The following is a 22,642-nucleotide window of genomic DNA, read 5'->3' as shown; positions in this document are numbered from 1 at the left end:
AGTATTGTTTGCTTAATCAGCCCTTGGCTCTCGATGAGAAGTTCTTGCAAAGAAGAGGCCAACAGAAGCAGATGTTTTTTAATGAAAGCAACTCCATTTTATTCTGTCACTTACAGAGCAATTAAGTGCTACCGATCCAATCAAATACAATGAATATTCAGTACCTCTTTAACATTATCAGCCATGTTATTGAACCAACTGAAAGCATGCCCCTGTGGCACACAAGGATTATAAATAAATCCTCATTATATCCTTTCTTTAAAACTTTTGATAAAGACATGTTGTAAGGGCATATACAATTTTCCAAGGACTGTATTTTTATAGTCTAATACTTAAGTAGACATATTTCCTCGTATACAATTAAAGACTACTCGTATAATGCACAGAACAATTTCCAGTGATCTTTCCTCCAATCTGTTTCCAAAATTCTCACTATTAATATCTCTCAGGATTATATAGTGAGAGTTCTCCAGTACTTAATTTAAGCCCACAGAGGAGTCCTGAAGAAATCTTATGTGTTCTTATGAGAGTAAATATATCCTTTCACTTTCTTTTGAATTCCACCTGATCCTTTCAGTAGTATCTGGTCTCTTTTCCAAGGGCTATGCAGTAACAAAGGTCTATTTTTTTATTAGCAGTGCAGGCGGGCAGACCATGATGGTCCATTTTCTCTTACTGAGTCAGGAAAAAACATATTCTCTTTGCTTTGGCCTGCTGGTTCTAACAGATTTGTTCGGTTTACTTTGTTATTATCATCCTAAGAAATAAAAGTGAAGAAGCCTTCTAGCTGCTTCAAATTGGAGTAGTAGATGTCAACCTTTTAGTATCAAGTAAGAAAGAGTTTCATGGTTTCTACTTGTTTCTGCTCTCCATTGCCAAAGAAATGGGGAAATTTAGATCTTATGAGGGTCTTCTCTCATCAAAAGAAAAATAGGAAAGGAGCAAACCAGACGGATAATCGGAGAATCTGGAGATTTTGTTGTACCTGAGGGATTAGTGGCCTCCCATGGGGACAAAAGGCTCTGATCACTTGTATACATAGAACAGAAATTATTTATGCACTTCCTTGGTTCGGCTACACTTGCAATGTTTGATTAAACTTTATGTTTTAGGCAAACTTCCATAGTTTTCATACAGTTAAATATCAGTATGTTTATACATTTTTACAGTTAATAGCAGTACGTCTCCTTTATTTCTCTATTGAAGTTGCAAGAAAATAAAGGAAAGCTTCTTTGTGACCTGTAGGCCACATGAAAGCGCTGATCTTATATGTATTATGCAAAAACTTGAGCTCTTTTTCTTCTGAATGCAGGGGCTTAATCTGTTGAAGGGCACGTCCTGTGTAGGTTGATGCTTCATGCTCCTCTTGTCAGCTCCTACTCTGTAAACTCTTGGTTTTCATTTCATTTTGCTGACTTTTCTTACCATTCTTTTAATCAGAGAGATGATAGAGGTGACTGTTCTGTAAATACCCGAGATTCATTAACAAGAAGAAAAGCAGAGATAAATGCCTTCTCAAATTAAGATTTTCTTTCTTACATTGCTCAGAAGGCTATCTGCTTAAGGTGAGTTTTTTTGGTCTTTTAAAGTCTCCAAAAGATGTTAAGGAAAGCACTGATTGTGATTAAAGAGCTAGCTTCTTTTTTGTAATATGTAGAGGAAATAAATCAAAATTTTTATTAACTGTAATGACTTCAAAAGTTTATAAAGGTAAGTGAATGGATTAAGTCCCATTGACTTTCTGCATTGAAGACTGCCAGATTTTTCTCTCCAGGCTCTTTTCTTACTCAACAATGGGCAAAGAAAAAAGTGAAAGTTCTGGAGGACCTTTACTCTGGCAGTTCGTATGTATTATTCATTGGAAGGCATGATTTCTTTGACCTATAAGTCTCAGATGTCGGGCTATAGAAGGAGGTGCAGTTTGCTGTCATTCTGTAAAGATCATTGTCTGCAGATGCAGAACCTCGTGTGACCTGTTCTTTAGAGACTGCTTGTTGAAATGTTTAGGTAGTAGCAATTCTCATTCCTCTTTCCCAGATACTGTTGTGCAGCAGTGTTTTCCTTTCTTAAATCTGCTGTCCCAGAGAACATCCAGCATCACTATGGCTCAGCCGTGAACAGTAGAGGATCCCTTTGGAGCAGCTGGATCTGGCTGTGATCTGATGTGGAGCAGTGCCCTGTTACCAAATCTTGGCATGTAAGCCCACTACAGAGTAATATCTTCTGATTTTATGACTAGTTCCATCTCCAAATACAAAGGTATTTCTGTTTAAAAAAAAACAAAACAAAACAAAACAAAAACTACGTATGATGTACCCTTTCTGTATTATCAGACTTTAATAGAGCTGACACAGGGTAACTCCTTCACTACAACTGAACCTGACTTCTTTTTCATATCTTCATACCATTTTCAGTCTTTATTTCTGTTATTGAAATTTGTGTCTTTCAAAATGTCTTCCGTCAAGTAAAAGGTCATTTTAAAAACTTTGCTGTACAAAATATGAGATTGACGTATTCTGCTTTTCTTCATAAAGCATGGCTGAAGTGCTTTGACAGGAATTGCAAACATTCAAAACAGTAACAGGCTGCCTTAAGAAAATAAGATCACAGAAAGCTCTTCTGTCTTGAAATCCCTGTCTCCTCTAAGTCAGGGCAGCATGCCATCTTCTGTGGCGTGCGGACCAAAGTGTTTCCTGGAAAGAGAGCAGAACGATTATGCTTCAGGTACTTCCTGTAGAGTAGCATAGAAGAAACTCCAGCTGGTTTGGGATGAACTAGTTTGGGTGCTGAGGAAATGGTTTTACTGGGAATGCTTTTCTTGGAAGAGCAAATTACTTCTTGTTAGATTAATTGTATTAGAGCAACCATGCTGTTACTGGCTCCTGAGCCATCTTAATCTCTCTGTACACTAACTGCAAAAGCTGGCTTTCCTTCTCAGCACTTCACTGTTGTACTGAAGTTATAATCACGTTCTGGTTAGCAATTTGACTTCCTTCTGTCAAGGCACACCTGAACATAGAGCAAAATTTGGAAAACGATTATGTCCTGATAAAATGAACTTTCTGATTTAGAAAGACTGACCATGATAGAGATGCTATTCTATGGTCTTGTCCTGTTCTTAGATGGTTTGCACTTACAGTTGCTAAAGTTGCTAGACTGATAAAATTTGGAAGCTAAACATAAGAACAGATAAATGCCTTCTGGAGAGATTTCATCAGGAAATATCTTTTCACATAATTTTCTTTTAATGAAGGAGGATGGTGGTGTTTCATATGGAATTCTGATTTCTGAACATCTTTTATCTGTTTGATCTGACACTCACCTATGGTCAACCTGTGATTCTTTCCACTAAATGTAAGGAAAAAAATCATCAAGACTAAATACAGGAATTACAGAGTTCAGTCTCATCACCAGGGCAATAAAGCAGAACCATTTCACTGTCTGTCTGCCCCTCCTGTTGCTTTTGATGATGTATGTCCAGTTGGTACCAATACTCTGAGTTTCAGCTGGAATTTCTATCTGGGCTGTTAGTGTTTTCAGGATGGATGAGGAAGGACTGAACAAGTGCAGTCCAAGCAGATTGGATTTGCTTCGTATCCCTACAAATGGTGGGGCTGTGGCAAGCTGCTGCATTTGTGTGTGTGTGAGAGAGAGAGAGAGAGAGAGAGATGTTGTGCATCACACACATAATGCACCAAAACTGCAAGCAATTTTGCCTGCTGCATTTTCAAAGGAGAAGGGAAGAGGATTTCATTTTAGGTATTCACAGATGAAAAGGTATTCCCAATGCTGTAGCTGTGACTCTCAAGGATTGGCCTGAAAAAATAATTGTTTTTTTTTTTCTTTTTGTTCACTGTATAGGTAGATGTGGATCTTTTTTTCCCAAATTAAGATCCAAATTTTTACAGCAGATCTGCAGAGATATACAGGACTTCCAAAGCTGGAGTTGCCTTTGTGAAATACATGTGTAGTATAATAGTAAGTACAATAATATGAAGCAGGATATGCATTATTTCTGTAGTTAAAGGTGTTAATGTATTCTCATAGAGTTTTATTAAATGAAGTAAGAAATTAATGGCAAATAATTGTTATATTTTGTAATGCAGTATGTTGTGTTTGGAGTAGTTGGGTGGAAGGAAGTACTTTTATTTAAGGCAGCTCTCAGGTGCAAAACCGTCTTACCAGAGATGCAGACCAAAAATCTCAAAAGCAACAGAAACCTTTGCTGTTATTAAAAGGAAGTGAACACATTTCAGTACCTGCAAGTAGTCAGAGAGAGAGTGGTGTGGAGGACTTGATCTCTAGTAGGTTTTTGAGCCTGGTCTCAGACTTCAGCTCACTTGTTTGAAAGTCTGTTTTACGATAGCGCTGTCACATCAGCCAGATTTTTATTAAAAAGGAAGAAGCAAAAGCAGTATCTCATGAAGCTTTCAGGTTGGCATCTCTGGAATTATCACACACTATTATTACATAAACACTGAGCAAAGAGTGATAACTCAGCAAACACCTTTTATTTTCCATATTGCTTCTGATTAGTTTCTTGTTTTGATATTGTATGTTACCTTTACCAGCTTTGTACTTCCGAAAGGAAAGAAAGCATTGGAAAGTGTAAAGAGGCACAAGTTAATTTGTCGCTATCCCCTATTTTCTACCTTGCCATATTTCATTCTTGTATTATCTCCATCCACATGTATTTAATTTTGTCTTTTCCCTGGGCAAATAGTAAAATCTACTTTTTCAAACCCAGGTGTACCCAGAGAATATGCTATCAAGTCCCTGATTTTTGTGATCATTTTGTTTCCTGGGAGTTACTTGGGGTTTTTGTTTTTCTCAAGGAGAAGGGAAACATTTATTCCACTTGCCAAGTAGGGAAAACCTAATTACCTTGTTGAACAACCACCTGAATGGTAGTTTACAAGTACTGTTCTATGAGCATGTTTTATCAGCTCTCACCTCTTGACTAAGACTGCAAGAATGGCCACAGAGAGTTTTATGATTTGTGTTTTCAGTTGGCAATAGAAGTAAAGTGAGAGTGATTTGTAACTTCTTTGGAAGTGCTATTGCAAGCTGTTTATAGGTTCAAGAAGAGATCACTGCACAGAAGGAGATGTCTGTATGCAAAACCAGAATTCATTTTTGTAACAGGTGACTTTCATACTATTTCAGGTTGGTAAGTACCTGAATTGGGAATCAGTAGATTCTCAAGAAAGTGTTTCTGAATATTAAGTCAGCACTTTCTCTCCCATCTGACAGTATGAGCAGCTATGGTCTTGTCTTAGGAGCCTCAAAAAAGAATTCAACAATTTGCTTAGTATTTACACATAAATCATTTTTTGGAAAGATTCTATGTTTCACAAAAGTATAAGTCTGTTCTTCAGAACATCAGCCACAAATTCTTGTCTTCATAAGCTAGCCTTCATAGTAACACTATACTTTTTTATTTTTTGCATAGAATATGAAAGAACATTAATTCTTCACCTGAATTGTAATAACTTCTATTTACAAATGTTGGGCTAAAACGAATGGATACTTTTCCTCAGATTAGTTCCAAGATCAGGTATGTCTTTGCATTTTATTGTTTTTCCTTTCTTCTTTTCCTCTCTCCACACCTTTCTGCCCTCTCCCCTTTCTTTCTTACAGCACCGCAGTTCAATTATTACTGAAAATTTACAGGCTCCTTTTTCCCTAAATAATCAAATAAAGCAAATCAAATAAGCCAGAAAAAATCAGAAATATGCCTGGCAGACAGCTAGCCTACTAGTTTTCTTGTGTAATTGAATAATATTTATCAAATAAGCTTTGCATATACTGGAAAAAAAAAACAAGAAAAATTACAGACAATTAAAATACTTATGCCTGTTTTTCATTAGGTATCCACTGTCTTGAAAAGGTAAATGTGCATTAACACTTCAAGAGGAAAATACACAATTTCCTAAATGTTTTTGTGATAAACAGTTCTCTCAAGGTATATTTTGCTAGCATGATAAAAATAGCAATAATTTTATTCTGTTTCCAGTTTATTTTTCTTTATATGTCCAGGATACCATCAATGCATCTCTGTGAAAAGAGTTTTTATCAGTAACTGCAGCATCTGGCACCACCCTCTTGATTGAACAAAGAAATGAAATGCTGTGGGCGGTCAGAAGGGCTACCAATGCTGGTGGGTAAGGACATCTGCACAAAAATAGACTCTTGCTTTCCCATCTGTCATTTGCTAATCAAAATGGTTTACTCCAGTCTTTGGAAGTTGGTGAATTTGGACTCTGCTGAAGGTCACACAAAGTGTTTCATCATCAAAGTCCCAACACAAGAAACCCTTACTTAAAAAAAACAATGTTTTGATGGATTTCTCAGTTACAAGACGATATTCTGTGAGAAGAGTGGTCCCCAGTAGGAACCAGTAAATTACTCTTAAGATTGTAGATGGTTTTTTGAATTAGGAACAACAGGTGGTTGAGCAAAGGTGGTTCCACAGAAAGATGGGAAGAGAAAGTTTCTGCTGGTAGGCTGCTCCCTAGACTCAGGAAAACCACATCAAAAACTTTCTTTCTCAAAATTGGGGAAGAAGAGAGGAGCAGGATTTATTTTGCTTACCAACATGCAAGCAGTGGCAGGTGAGCCCAGCAGTTGGGAAAGCACCACCTCTTCAATACAGCTAGTGGGCATTAGGGTGCAAACTGTAATGTGACTTGAACGACTGGTTCTTATGTAAGTACCCATATGTCAGACCTTGCCTGTTTTATGGCACAGGGATTGCACAAGGCTCTGTTCTATTCTCTATAATGCAGAGATGATCTGAAGACATTTTTAATGATGTCTGCTCAATACAGGTAACTCTTGTGTCAAAGTAAATTCCAAAAACATCCCAAAACAAGCTCAATATATTTCAGTATTCTTAATATTTAGCTGGTGTGGCTGATAGTCTGCACCCATGTCCTGGAGAACCTTGTCAAAAATATTTGCTCAGTTCGCATAAATGTAGTTTCCATTCAAGAATTTCTGCTGGCAATTGATATTCTGGCCCAGTGTATTAGCTTGTTTCTACCTGGAGCCCTGCTGAGTGGGACTCATGGCTGTTGGTTGCTATAGGTTGCTATTAGAACAGTCTAATAGTTTTGTAAGTCAGTAGTTATTTTCACGCAGAAATTCAACTCAGATATGAAATGAGACTTAGCTGAAGGTGGAGGATGATGATGGGTTATGAAATGTGGTGCCTGAAAAGCTTCTAGATCATAATTTTTCAAGTCTTGTGTATTAAAATTAAAATAGCATCTATTTTAGTCCTACCAGCAAACAGCTTGCCAGTAAATACTTGCTGAAATTCTGGGTGTTTCAAGAGCCAAATCTGGCCATAAGCAGCAGGAAGAAATCATTGTAAAATGCAGGGAAGACAGCGCAGGTGCTTCTGCTGTATTGTTTAGCAGGAGACACCCAAATGCATTGCAGAAACCTGACCGTGCTGCAAGGTGAACTGAGATAGGAGTTTTTCATCTTTTTCTACTTGAGGAACCAAAATGCCTTATTTTTGGACTGGGTCACCCCAGGTTTGTTCCCCACTGTTCCACACTGTCACCTCCATAAGATGAACAGACTGATAACTGTCCCATCTGTTAAAGGACATTTATGCCTTTGATTTGATTCTATGAATGACTGTTTTTTCATCCTTATATTCATTTACCACACAAGTGAGACTGCAAGAATCAATAATAGCTTTTCAAAATACTTCTGCAGAATGTTCCTGTTGACTAAATTTTGTTAGTTGTTCACCTTGTCATAAAGTAAATCTGCTTGTTAACGGAGAAACCATTACCGTAAAGTTAAAAGAGCTTATTTTGTGCTGTGCTAAGATTGCACTGAATTGCATCTCTGGAATAAAGCACAGATGTGGTTTCAGATTTTAGACTGTGACTGTTAAAAATGCCGTGTTTTCCCTGGCCCCTTTTTCATTTGTAACCCAAGTACAAGAAGACAGCTAATGACAAAATGCTGGAAGGTCCACCATTAACTGCACAGGCAGCAGTGACTTGCCTCGTATTACCTAGCTCTCTTCACTGCACAGATCTGATAGTTCCTGCGTGCACAATGCGAGCAATTACTGGAGTTGCTGAACTCTAAGAAAAATGCTTATCTTCTGAAATGGCAGCTCTGCCTTCTTCTGGTCTGAAGCCCAGATGTTAGAAATAGGCAGATCATTTTCTGTTCTCCGATTTCTCTCATAACAGAAATCTTGATCTTGGTTTCAGAAATTGTTACCATATCTTTAAAGCGCATCGCATTTATCTGTCAGTTATCACTGCGTGGTCTACAGATAGAAAATGACATTTGTAGTTTATATAAATGGAATTTACTCATTTTAAGTATATTTATGCTTAGCTTGCTTGCTTGATTTGCTTTTTATTCCTGCATTAACTCTTATTTGAAGAATGTATGTGATATTTAGGGAAATTTTAATGATTTCAAAACCATTTCAATATTTAGATGCATCTAAAATATTTTTTATTAGCCTTCTGTGGATGAAGACCTTTAAAATGCAATTGGTGTCAGCCACAATGCCTTGTGAGTCATTCTGGGCTATTAAGAAGCATACTAATCATTTCTCAAGCCAGCACTTTTAAAGCAAAGTCCTAATTCATGGACTATTTGGAAAATGTTAAATAGTAGAATAGTCCTCATCAGCAGACTAATCCCACTGTAAGCAAAGTGGATTACCTTTGTCTGTAGGCACATCTATGTATCCTTATCACTTTGTTTTCTGCACTCTGTTCTACTGTGCAGTCTGGTTCCTCAGCCAGTCTTCATATTGAATTTTGCTGAAGTAGTTATAATAGTTATATAATTATTTATAACAGTAAATATTAACTCTGCAGTTCATGAAATCGTTCATAAATGTACTTCCATCACCTGGCTAAAGGATGCAGCCCCATTGCCTTGGGCTCAGAAAATACTTCAGAAAAGTGTGCATGCTGTTAGTGCTCCTTTTTTAAAGTGAAAAGCAGCAACACAAAAAGAGAGTGATTGTCAGAATCAGACAGAGGAGCATCACTGTCCTCAAGGTGATACAGATTTCTCCATTCCTCTCTCTGGATTCCATCACTATCTAGACTGCAGGTCAGATGCTGACTTACTCTGCCTCTGGTTGATCTGTCATCTGCTGTTGTACCTGCTCTTGAGAGCATATTTTCTTGCCAGCCATAGCTGTCGCTGAAGTTTTCCTTTTATCCTGTAGTTACGTCTCGAAGAATTAGGGACATGTTAATAACTGGTACGATGTTTCCTAGAAACACTTTTTATTTATGGTTACACTTACACAGTTACACAGTTTGCATGAATGCTATACAAAAGATGCTACCAAAAAAGCCAACAATTTGATGTTTTTTTGACTTTCCCAATCAATTTTTCAATGTGTTGTGGCTGTTAAGGAATTCGGCCTCCTGCCCTCCTGCCTTTCACCCTCAGAAATACCTTCAACTCCTCAGAAACGTACTTGTGGCAAAGGAGACAGAATGCTTAAATAATGCTTCTGGACATTTTTCCAGCTGCTCTGTGGGTTCATCTTCGTAACCCACACAGTGAGGTTCATTGTAACCCACCCTCACCATAGCTGTTCCAGGGATGTAGGTACGTGTGGATTCTATCAGAACATCGGGGTACTCTCTGTAACAATGTTTGGCTATTTATCATGTAATATGGAAACGTTTCATTTCAATTAAACATCAAGATATAAGACTTCTAGGGAGATTGCATCACAGATCAAAATTCATGAAGTAATTTTAACAGGAAAGAATTAAAACGTAGATATTTGCAGCAAACATGCATTGGGTGAAGTAGGAAAATTATTGTTGTGCAAAGCTTGGGTTTGTGTAAGTGCTTTTCTAACACAGAACTTGTCAACAGAAAAATAAGCAGAAAAATGCTCTTTATGTGCTCTTTGCTATAGACTGCATCATGAGGATGTAGACTGTATTATTTATTCCAAACAGTGACCAGTATTTAGAGTCTAAAAGGGGACATAAAGCATGGGAAAAGTTTCTTAAGGGTAACAAAGTGTTTTTCAAATAGTGTTAATGCCAACCTGTCTGTGTTTTGGCACATTTAACTTCCTGTTGTGATGGTACGACTGAGCCTAAGTAGCTACAAAACTCAAATATAAGGAAGGAGTGTCATGTGCCAGCAAGTTCTAACTTTCAAAATACAATATTTCTTCATCTGCAGTTGGCAAAAGCAACCAATAGCCATGAAAGGGCTGTAGCTCAGTGAGGAATTAGAGGGCTCTAAAGTCAGCTTCCACTTCCAAACTAATATTTATCCTTGTTGACATAGCATATGAAAATACAGTAATAATCAAGTAGTGCTGTGGGCCTCATTCCCTCTAGCTGGAGGCACTGTTGGAATGCTATTAGTATCTCATCTGATAAATCTGAAACCAGCTCATAGAAGAGTTCCATTTGTATTTTAAAATGTCCAATTATGCCAGTATTTCTGTGATTAATACACAATAGGGCTGTTTACACAAATGAGAAATGTTCTACATTTCGAGCCCTCCTTTTAATACAGATTTGGTTCACAGCTTACTTTTTCAAGCAGGCAGCCGCAGTTGATCTGACTCAGAGGGACAGTAATAGATGGCAGGAGGAAGGAGAAGGAAAGGATCCTGCTCCTCGTAACCCCTGCTGGCAACTGTGACATGTGGGCTTCCTGAGCTGAGGAGGATTTCTATGTAGTGAGACCTGATGTTTTCATTAGCATTAGTTTTCATTAACTTTTCTAACCACTTTTAAACCTGTCCAGGCTTTATATAGTTTACAGATTCATGGCTTGATAATTAATTTCTTGTGGCGCAGGAAATCCATCATTTCCTCTTTGTGATTTTCTCTGTCTTCATCATGTTCCCAGTCCCTTTTTCCAGTGCAAAAGACAAAAGACCTTTTGCATATGTGTGTCTTTTACCTTCGTTCATCTCAGCCGTTGGTACTTTTATTGTTATTCCTTCTGTGTTTGTGGGGAAGCAGTATTCCAGTACAGATGGATTCAGGGAGTTAAGGTCCTTATTTTGTTTCTGGTAAGCTCTGAAATCCTCCCAGATGTTTAGACTACTACCTAGCATAAAGTTGCTATTAGTAAAAAATAAAAAGTAATTCCAAGATTTTTGCAAGTTTCACTCTATGTTATCAGTGCTAAAACCCCAAGCACACTGCTTGGAAATTACTGACGTAGAACTTAGTCTGCCATTTTACTGACCGTTTTTATTCAGTGTTATGAAGTCTTTTTCCAACACTGTGCTGATTACTTCCAATTTCACTCTTCCATTTCAGGTTAGAGGACAAACCAGCTCCCCTTTCCATGTGCTCTCTTCCACATCAGTTATGCAAATACTAGAGCAGCCCCATCAATGATCTGTGGGGGATTCTGTTAACTGATAGACAGGTTTTAAAAGCCAATGGAGGGGTAGGATTGCCTTCACCAGAGCAACAGTGTCTTGAGAAGCCCAGAAACAACACAAGTTTAGGTTACAGGCTGGTATGCAAATGTTCTAATGATGAACTTTTGATGACTGCAGTCAATTTCTGTAATTAAATCAGAACAGCTAAAAACCTTAAGGGGAGACAGAAGACTGCTGTTTAGATGAACGCAATCTTACAGAACACTGAAATGCCTAAACGCTACTTGCATTCAGTGCTAGCTGCCCATCAGGCTCTCCTTACCCAACACAGGCTAAGACAGCAGTCCTGTGCAAGAAGCAACAGTTTTTCACGTGTGAAGGAACCAAAGGTGAACACGTTCATGAGCAGGGCTGGGGTTGTGTTGCTGTGCCAGTGGTATTTGCCAATAGCTTGACAACAAAGTGTCACAAGAGTGGTACTAGAAAACTCAGCAGCTGGCTCTGAATTGCTCAGCTGCTCTGAATGATACCTATGGACACTTACTTTGTGTTTGAGCTCCCCTTTTCACATTTTGTTACCGGGTCTTACACATTTTGGTCTGCTCTGTGCTTGCATTTGGAAAGCACAGCTGCCGCTCTGCCCAAAACCTGGCTTAAGATAGGGTAGTTCAAACTGCTGTAAAGCACACAAGCTTATTTGATTTTTTTGCTTTAAGAATGGAGCCGGAGAAAATAGCTTTAACAATATAGAAGGTGGTGGATGCCTCTGGAAAGATCAGTGCAAAGGAAATACAAGTATCACTTTTATGGAAATATAATTACACTGAATGTTCCTTATTTGTTCCAGGAGCAGCGCAACTGGGTGTGATGGAGCAAAAGGCGTTTGTGACTGATGTGAGCGAGGTAGGCAGCTCTGCACTAGGAAAGGCATTGTCACAGAAACGATCTGCATAAGGTAAGTACAGCCTAATGTGCTGCTGAACGCTCCATCAGCCAAAGTAATACCGCAGGTCGCTAAACAAGCACAGAAAACAATCTCTTTTTGTTACTTCTTTCTATCAGTCTAAGCATGGAGATCACGCTATGAATGCCCTCTTAAAAGAGCCCCAAGGCCTGTGCAAAAGCAATCTGATAAAAACTAGAGGTTTGGCAGTGCACAGCAAGGAGTTATGAGATAGCATGAGAAGACTTAGCAGAGTTCCAGCCAGTTCCCCACACAGCTCCTTGTGCCTTGCTCTGCAACAGCCGAAGCATTGGTCTGTTATAAACATCAGTCTGATCCTAAATCCAAGACACAGCACCATATCAATATTAGGAAAAAATTAACTCTATCCCAGCCCCGATCATGAGTTGCTAAGTTCTGTTTCACTCCTACAGAAACGGTTTTCACTATGGCAGTTTGCTCCTTCCTTTCTTGCCTCCTCTCTATCGAAATATGACTTTGATGATTAGAATGATGCAAATTAGAGATGATGGGTTTACTGGATTCCTCACACACTCACAGTACTGCATCTTCATGTGTCCCTACAAAAATGACTTGTAACAACAGGATATTGGGAGAATTGGTTGGGGAATACCTTGTTATAGATTAGGGCAGTTTCAGAGGCTCACGTAGGCCAAGTTGTGTTTTGTACTTTTGGGATAGGAAGATCCTCTGTTGTAGACATTTCTTTCCTGCAGCAGTGCAGCAACCTCTCCTATACAGCAGCCTGAAGTGCTGCCTCATTCTCCTTTGGGCTTTGTTCCTTGGACAAAATGGACAAAGATCTCTTGCAATGCTTTCTGCCCCCGCAGAAATATAGGGATTTTAGGTATAAAATAAGATCAGAATTGCTCAGAGGCAATGCAAGAGTAGTCCAATGGCTAACAATAAAATCCAAATAACAACAGAAAATTGACAACCCCCTAGTATTTGCTAATAGAGGAGTGTCACTGCTAAATATGCCTTGTACTGCTTGTATCCATCGGGATGCAAATGTGGTGGTGTTTCTTTTCTTTAAGTTTATGCAAAGACCTGAAGAACTGAATTAACTCTCTGCAGCCTGAAAGGCGCAGCAATCTTTTTCTCTTCAGCCCCATCCTTGTCTCACAGCTATTTTAATAGTGATGCTGGGATCCCAGCCTTTGACAAGCACCATAACTTTTCAGGCACCACTGCATAGCGTATGCACTCAGAGAAAAGAAACGTTCAGGTAGTGACCATAGTGACCTCATCTTAAAAACAACAACAAAAAAAACACTCCCACCAAAAAGAAATAAAACAAGTCAGGAATCTCAGAGGCTGCCAGATGCTGTCATCTTCTGCAGTCCTGCTATTTATTTCACTTGGATCCCTAATGTGCAATACCTCTGCCCTTTAACCCGTGAATGGGGCTGTGGAGATCTCCGCAGCACCACCTTCTGCACAGTAAGGAGACAGAAGAGATGATGCTGGCCAGAAATACGCTCATCCTGAGAGCACAGTGTGGCACCGTGCCACACAAAATCATTGCTCCAGAAAAGAGAAAAAACGCTCTTCACCCCGTGCCAAAGAACCAGAGCATGTGCAGACGAGTAACAAAATGGAGTGTGCTAAAAGAGCAGGAAATAAGTTCTGGGTTTCTTACTCAGCTTTCTCCCTCCTCTAGATACATTCTGCCTTATTTTTGCTGCACATCTTCACAAGACTTTTTTTTTTTTTTTTGCATTGCTACCACCTAATGGTCATAATGTCTTTGCCTTAACTCTAATGGCAGCAATTTTGTCCCACTCATATACAGATTTCAGACAGAAATCATACAATAGCTTTTGTCTTTTTATCAAAAAAGAATAGTAGTAAAATACCAAAATTACCATCAGACTTCCATCACCCCTTTTTCCCTCTTTCTGGGGGGGTGAAGTCTTTCTTCCCTCAGTTTTCCTGAATTTCTAATGATGAAGGTTATGATTAATTTGCAGACAGAGTAACCCTTTTCTGAATGCACGCTGCTCAATAAATGAACAAGCTGCTTACAGTAATTAAAGTAATGTCATCCTGTGCTCAAATTGCTTGTGCTAATAGGGCTAATTGGCAACAGCCAGCATTAAGTCTGATTAGTCATACGTGTCTAATGTCATCACCAGTGCCTATAATTTTCTACACAGAGGGAATTTCACATCTGTTTTAAATCACTTGTCTGTTGTCTGCATTGGTTTTCTTTCCTATGTCATTTTATCAAAGATTATTTTATTACAGTAAATGATAGAAAAGTTTATTTTCTTTTTTGAAAGTGAAGAAGCGCACGGTGGAGAACACGACGTTAGGGACGGCCAGGGCACTCATTCTGAACTATCTGATTTCAATTAAATTGATAGGAGTGGATTTTCCTCCTTTAGCATATAGCCAGCTCTCCCCTCCTACAGGATGTGGATCAGCTGCAACAGAACATCCATCTAATCAATTTAGGCCACAAGCTGGATTTCCCAGTAGAGCAGATGAGCCAAAAGATCCATTTAAATTTATTTCAGAAATTTGCAAAGAATTACCTTCAGGATCACAAACTTCCCAGCTTTTGCCCTCTTCATTGCAGGCAAACTTTCGGCTGTGAATAGAACTGCTGATGTTGAATCGATCCAAACAGACAGGCATGATATCGTCAAGAATCCAGCGCTGCAAAGCGCAGCTTCAGAGACCAAGGTTTCCTGCTGCCCTTCTTGCACAACTCTTTCCTATTTGGAGATTCTCCCTTCCTTTACCTACCACCGATTTCTACAAGTGCTTCTCCTAAGCTGCACTTAGTGGATGGCTGGAATTGACACGGCTTTCTGTGTTCTCTGTTCAAATTATTACAATTTTTGAAAGCATGAAACTGTCCTCAAATTCTGTAGCTGACTTTTACGTGTATTCCTTAGCTAATTTTCCCTAGCATCCAGTTTTAGCCAACATAATTTTATGGCTACACGTGTGCCAATCAGACATTGGACTCAGCCTTTCTCAGCAAAGACTACAATTAATCAAAATATGAAAAATATGAATAATCAAATCAAGTTAAAAATCACTTTTTCTTTCTTTCTTTCTTTCTTTTTTTAAATAGATTTGCTGTAGTGAGCTTTTGGTTTAGAAGAAAAAGTTGGGTGTAAGGCAGTGCACCCCTACAGACAGCTAATGATGTGAAAAGGCAGAAGATGCTAAACCTTTTTCTGTCTCATTTTAATGCTTCAGATACACGTAACAATGGCTCACTTATTATTCATTACATGTGCCCCCTTGATTTATGTAATACATCGCACCGATACCAAACTAAGAATACTGACACAGTGTGCTTTTTCAATTGCTATCAGAACAGTATTTTACCCAGAACTATTAAAAATAGTCAGTCAATAAAATTAATGCTCTCCCTCTACAGCCAGAGGCAAAGTACTGGCTCATAAAGCAGGAAGAACGAAGTGAAATTCCATGTTTTGATTGTACAGCACGGTCCTGAATCTAACTTCTGCCACACCTTGAAAGTAAAAGAGTGTGCCTAAAACAACATTACCCAGACTGCTCAATGCCATAAAAGCCAGAGCTACTCGTAGTGGAAGAGTAATTAGAAGCTGGAATCAGCTTATCTGTCCTCCCAAGTGTAATTATTTTCTTTAGAGTGTAGAAAAATCTTATCTCTAGCACTGCTCTCTTATGTCCTGCAAGAAATTAAGGATCAAGCTCTTACACAGAAGGGAAAGAAGGCTCTTTTACCATGAGCAGCATTGGGCAGTACTGACATAGCAAGTGCTGCCTCTCCTTCATTTCTTGCAGGAGCAAGTTTGTTTCAGTGTTTAGGTACTCTGCTATTTACTGCAATGTTTTATCAGTTTCATCTACAGCCACTACAAATGGCAAGGCAGCAGCAAGCAGTCCTTGCACAGATTCATACCACGATGGCAAAGGCCCAGTGTGTCATCTGCACGAACAGCTAGAAGTCACTGTAACGGAGTAAGAACACTCCTAAAGATCAGCAGGCAACAACTCAGGTGAGTTAACTTCCTTTGGATTGCATTAGATATTCCTTAGCCATGTGGAAGTTTGTTATACCACAGAGACCCTGCCTTTCCCATACAGAGTGCTAGAACAGTTCATATCTGTGCAATACCAAATTCAAAGCCACACAGTAAACCTGTTTGTGAATTGCTGGTGGCAGCTGTTGGAAGAGCTAAATCAATCATCCCACCAACGTGTCATGAACAGAAGCATAACTGTCAATAGATTAACAGCACCAGTACAAGTTTATAGATGAAGTCAACATGATGATTCAGTCACCAATACTGGAAATCCCATCTCTTACCTAAGTTTCTGAGAAGCCATAAACACATGAAGAAAAAGGCTCAAGTATTTCATGCCTACAGAAAGCACAGCAGGACCCTCTTTGATGAAAGTTGAAGTTGGGCCTCAAAAACTGGAGGCATCAGTTCCTCCTCTTCCCCAAATCCAATTACAGCCGTGCTGGCCAGACACCAACACAAGTGTCAACATTTGCAGGGACAGAAGCTAAAGAACATTTTGTATTACTGAAGTACTTCAGTATGGGCTGAATCATATGCACAAGTGTCTCTTCCTCCTAGGATTGTAGAGCTGAGTGCATTTAGGATATGCACCACTTACATGGCACCTGGCTGCATAAGAAAATGTACTTTACTCACACATGTGCGTGTATCTCCATGTACACAGACTAAAAGTTCTCTGATGTGCTGGGGTATATTGCATGAATTGGGTAAATAACAACAACTAACTTGATGTCAGCTTCCACATCACAAGTACAGAGAATTGTCTTTAGAGTACTTTAAACCAGACATACCAGTGCCAGCATTAAAAAAAAAAAAGCTGCACACTCAGTTTGCCCTTTAGCTGCTCAAGCTTCTTAATTCTGAGGAAACTACAGCAAAATGGAAGGATGTGATTCTGTAGATACATCAACATCCCCAAACTCCTCTTTATAACCCCTTCCATTTTGAATGTTGGCTGACCAACATGCACAAGTCCTGTACGGCTCACTCCAGAGCAGAACTCTTCTGTTCTCCAGTAAACTCTCCTCATTTGAAAGCACATCTCAATGATGGTCTAGCAGGGAATACAGAATAACCACCTTCATCCTTTTTTTTTTTTTAAATAATCTTTTAAACCAAGCAGCATTAGCAAGTGATTAATAAGCGTCTTTATAAGGACACGTAATTGATACAGAGCTCTGGAGAAACAAGGTCACCTCAATCTCAGCAGACACGGCCTCTGGGCTTATGTTAGCTATTTCATCTCATTGTCTGATACAGGAACCATTAGATGACAGTCAACACTTCAGATCTTCCAGTACGAAAAACAACAACAATGAGTGATTTTCCCACCACTCATTTTTGTTTGGCACAAGGAACAACAGGTTTTATTTGTCAGGTATACATCATCAAGCTTCAGGACCTCAGCAGATGAACCAGGTTAACCTACTACCCAAAATGAAATTGTGGCCTCTAACAGAAAACTGGCTTAGATAAAAAGGGGAAGGGAAGAACCTACCATTAGTCACGTGCATTTCTTCCAATCAGCAAAAGCAGAAAAAGTCACACATCCTGTAAATAAGAGGTTCAGGTTCCTTTTGAGAAAGACGAGGCAACACTACGACTTCCTTGAGAATCAACCACCAATGTGATCATTCAGACTAAAACAGTGAGACAGGCAGCTCAGTCTGAGCGATTGGGCAAGCTGCATCTGAGAAACCTGACTCAGCAGCTAGACAAGGTTCAGGTGACTGCACATCACATGCAGAACAGATAATCGTGATTTATGTTAAGAGTCTTCAGTATCCGAATTTCAAGATGCAGAGAACACAGATCGCAGAAAAGGCACCCACCAGCACTCATAGGAAATAAGAAATGAGAAATGAGAACACTCCTCTTGAAGGAGGTCTTGGAATCAGGATTACATTATTTTAGCTAAGGCCAGGCTGTCGGACTAAAGGTAATCTGAGCTCATGTTGCTCAGTACCTGCTGATTCAGAGAGAAAGAAATGCATCAGACAGTAACCCTGACTCATCTACAGGAGAGAGAAATGTTGAAAAATACTACTAGCTGAGCACAGTTCTCCTCACTGCTTTAGCCTGTAGCAGAAGAGGAAGAATTACGGTGGGACTTCCCGTGATGTCACAAAGACAAGTTGAATGCTTCTATTTTTATGCTAAGAATGTTTTTAATTCTATGGGCTTATGCTTTCTCCATACCGTAACCTTAATTCCAACAATAATGGCACAGAAGGATGTCAGTGCCTTATTTGATAGAAAATAAGATGCAAAAAATAAGACAGAACGTTAAAAAAAAAGCTGCTTGCTCCCACATTCTCTTTGAATTTCCATTCTGATTTTGAGAAACAACGCACACGTCTGCAGTAGAGCCTGAAGCGCTCATACTGCATTGCACTACTGGCCAGAGGTGATGTTGAAGTATATTAACAGCCAGTTATATACAGTAAATACTTCCTAACTGTATAAAGTATATGTCAAAACAAAGTAATCTTCAAGGAAATTAAAACTAATTTCAACAGGAACATAAGTTCATTATGAAAAATTTATCTTCCTACGTCTTTCTTACCTCCTCATGGGAACGTCACCGTGAGCTTTCACAGCGTGCAGCTGACAATGCAGAACAGTTTGAGAGGCAAAGACAAAAGCTTACTAGCCGAAACTCCACTCCAAAGCATGGTTAAAATGAGTTGAATTTACAAGGACTTAATGAGATTACTTCAGCTGTCCTGCTGTCAGTGAATACCTGTCAACTCACTCAACAGACGGCATCATATTATTAATCAAGCTTATACCTTTATTTCAATGGAATACCCTTGCTGAAAAACTTCAGACACGGCTTATACTTTTAACAAAGGTTTGCACTGATGTAACCAATCAAGGTGGCGAGATTCATCCATTCTACCAGGTAACGGAGACAGGTCTGACAGGGCTGGGAGCTACTGCACATACTGCTGGTCTGGCAATGCCTGTAGAAGTCCTTTCATATGCCACAGTACCCCCGTTTTCAGTGACTGCACCTGCAGTCATTGCCACAAGCACCGTGGCGTTCAGAACAAGGTTGCAGTAAGCTTGCTACGACTGGCTAACTGCTACTGGATACTGCAGAACTGCAGGAAGTCAAGCCCATACAGAGGTACTGGACGTTACTCCGTCAAGTCAAATTTGATTGAACAGATTGGGTAACAGAGCCATTGAGATGATGCAGGATTTCCCTTTACTGCCAAAGCTTTCCCTTCAAGTTCAGGGTTTCCAGTACAAGTGATATACTTGTGGGCAAAACATACCACAGACCTCAGAACAAGCTCGCTACATCGAATCTAGTTTAAATCCCAGGTTTAACATACCTCCCAACTTAACAGCAAGTGCAGTAGCTCAGAATCAGACCACTAGAATCAGCATAAAGTAGGTTGGCTTACCTTCTCTCTAGCACACCTTTTAGACAGAAGGCAGACTACGCTGACGGAGCAATCTGCATTTACCACCATCACATCTCTACTCACCTGAAAGCACATGGTAGGAATGGAGGGAAAGGAGACAGAACACTCCTTTTCAATTTTGATCTCCTGAATGAACTAAGTAGCAAACTGTCACATCAGTTCACTATCAGAAGGAAGGACAAACTACAAGGTTTGGCTGAACTGCAGGCAGCAGGGCTGAAATACAGTTAATGACTGACACTGTCAGTACCACCTTCACTCCTCCTGGCTACGTAAGAAGTGACGGCACCTTGCTAGCGAGGGACAAATCACTTCACTGGAAAGGACAGGAGGAGACACCACACTGCTCTCCTGCACGAGGGATTTACAGCTGCACTGCAATTCCTGCACTGAAGTGAACACTTCTGTTTCCAAAACAGATAAGAAAGTGATGAAAGGACAACTGCCAACCTCACCATTAATAGATAACACTTTCAGAAAAGGTGCATCTGGAAGCAATTCTGCAATTAAACAACATAAACGGACCCAATTCCATCATTTATAAGGTACAAATAGAAAGGCAACTATAGTTTCCAAGTCCTTCTATCATAATGTTTTCTTTCTCCATTTTCACACAGCTGATGAGTTTGCAACAAGTTGCTACTAAAATCTTCTGAGGAAAATGCAAGACAGGAAGCAGTAAGTGCAATGCCATTGGACTTTTTTCCTTTTTTTTTTTTTTATTTCTGTATGCAATGTAATGTTTAGGCACGTTGCTTGGGACGCTTTCTAAAATAAATCATTGGCCATTGTTTAGAGTATCCTTTTGGCTTTAAATACTGGTCAGGAAAACAAAGGATGTAAAAATAAATGAATATAATTATTACAGAAATAAAAATGGATTTGCATCTAAAAGTGCAGGAGGTGAAGTACTTTAACCCTTTCACCAGACAATGTGGCAATATACAGAATATTGCTTCCGTTTGTTTGAGAAGGCTGTTGGAATTGTACACTGACATAGAAAATTATAAATTACACAGAATTAGTTTCCATAATCACTATATATATATACACAAACCAGCTGCGAAAAAAAACTGGTTTAGAACATACAAATGAAAGCCTCACACAGATCAGTACAGTGAAAGTAACAATTAACATGCTCTGCTGCCAAAATGGGTATTAAAAGAACACTATATACTTTTAAAATGCGTGTACTGTAATTACATTAGCAGCACGGGCATTTCATGTACTGGACTTGTCTAAGAGGATTACAGCGTTTTAAATACGCAGATTGTTCTGAAATGTTCCGTCGTGTAATGCTGGGGATTAAAGTCAATCTTGGTGAACGGGTTAAAAGGCAGGTGAATCACTTAACACAACAAGCCATGTGCACCTCAAATATCCTAGTGTTTCACCTGTAAGGTATTGTTTCAAGCAAACAAGACTTAACAGAACATATGGCTTTACAGTAACATCAATTTGTCAACTAAGTCGTAGCAATAAATACTTAAAATCTCTACCAATAGACTTACATTTTTGATCTGTCTTAAACAATACAGAAAACAATTACCAATTAAAAAAACCTGCTGTAAAATGTTGAACACCAAAATTCTCATTTAAATCACTTCTGTAAGCTAAAACAACCAAAATAACGTTTATAGGGCATTTCAGTTCTACAATTCTTCGCCAACCTGGAAGAAACATGAATTTCAGGTGTGGGGTTTTTTTTTTTTTTTTTTTTTTTGGTTGGTTTTTTTTTTTTTTTTCCTTCTTTTTACAAGGTGAAAAATGTATGAAAAACTGCTAAATACTTTGGTCACACTAATCATCAAATAGTTATGTCTCAAATACATTAGATTTGTGTATTCACTTTTTTTTTTTTTATAAAACTATTCTTACAGCCATTTTTAACTATAGTAACACTACTGTCATCATTACATGGGTGGCAGGATCTTATTTCACAGGCCACCCGTTAATTAGAACAATACAATATAAACATACGCAAAAATTATTGGTATTTCTCAATGTGCAATATTTTTACACTTATGAATTTCTGTACAATGTCTTAAAATCTAGAATATAAATGTTGCTGGTCCTGATCCCTTGCAAAATTAGTGCAGCAGTAACTGGCTTCAACAGGCTCTAGATGAAATCCTCAAGAAACGCTCAAACCCCCGGGTATCAGTTCATTTTCTTCAGCCAAGGCAGCAGACATCACATATCATACAGGGCCATTAACAGATGCCTCTCCTAAAAGGGTGCGTTGATCAGTCCTAAGAGGCCAAAAAAGGATGTAAGTGTACAAGAAACAGGTGGTGTCATTTTTATTTTTCCCCACATGCCCAAATTTGCAGACAATGTTAAATTAACAAAACTAGGAAGAGCTGCTGAATTCCTCGAGGTGGAGTCTCCTTGCAGAGAGATCTTGACAGATTAGAGCACTGGAAAAATCACCAACCACATGGAGTTCAACAAGAGCTGGATTGCCCACCTGGGATCAGTCAGCCCTGGCTGTATATACAGACTGGGGAAAAAGAGGCTGGAGAGCAGCCCCACAGAAAGGGCTCTGTTGTTCTGGCTGGTGGCAAGTCGATGTGAGCCAGCAGCGTGCCCTGGCTGCCAAAGGGGATGCGCCAGGCCCAGCACTGCTGCTGAACAACGGAGGCTTGTCCCGCTCTGCTCTGCACAGTCTCGCCTCCAGCACTGCATGCGGGTGCCACAATGCCAGGAGGACATAAAACTGTCAGAGGGCATCCAGAGCAGGGCTATGAAGGCAGTGAAAGGTCTGGAGGGCAAGGTGTGAGGAGCGGCTGAGGTGCCTGGTGTGCTCAGCCCAGAGCAGAGG

General features: G+C 39.3%; 1 protein-coding gene and 1 long non-coding RNA gene across 11 annotated transcripts in view; one reads left to right on the top strand and one right to left on the bottom strand.

Moving 5' to 3' along the window:
- The first annotated feature begins 3,770 nt into the window (after positions 1-3,770).
- LOC122157815 lies at positions 3,771-16,362 on the top strand. Its single transcript, XR_006168029.1, has 5 exons — positions 3,771-3,978; positions 5,453-5,557; positions 6,017-6,164; positions 12,228-12,335; positions 16,193-16,362. It is a non-coding gene; the product is annotated as an uncharacterized LOC122157815 (long non-coding RNA).
- The window catches only part of PPP6R3 (protein phosphatase 6 regulatory subunit 3), a 56,276-nt gene continuing 49,188 nt past the window's right edge, over positions 15,555-22,642 (bottom strand). For all 10 annotated transcript variants that reach the window (XM_042813977.1, XM_042813968.1, XM_042813974.1 and 7 more), the window contains one exon: positions 15,555-22,070. In XM_042813977.1, coding sequence (XP_042669911.1) covers positions 22,019-22,070 — 52 coding nt within the window. In that variant the 3' untranslated portion in view covers positions 15,555-22,018. The remainder of the gene's footprint in view (positions 22,071-22,642) is intronic.

Source organism: Centrocercus urophasianus, unplaced genomic scaffold (genome assembly GCF_019232065.1).
Source record: "Centrocercus urophasianus isolate 14NV4802_14NV808 unplaced genomic scaffold, USGS_Curo_1.0 seq_14, whole genome shotgun sequence".
Lineage (NCBI taxonomy): Eukaryota > Metazoa > Chordata > Aves > Galliformes > Phasianidae > Centrocercus > Centrocercus urophasianus.
This window is presented reverse-complemented; position numbering and strand designations above follow the sequence as displayed.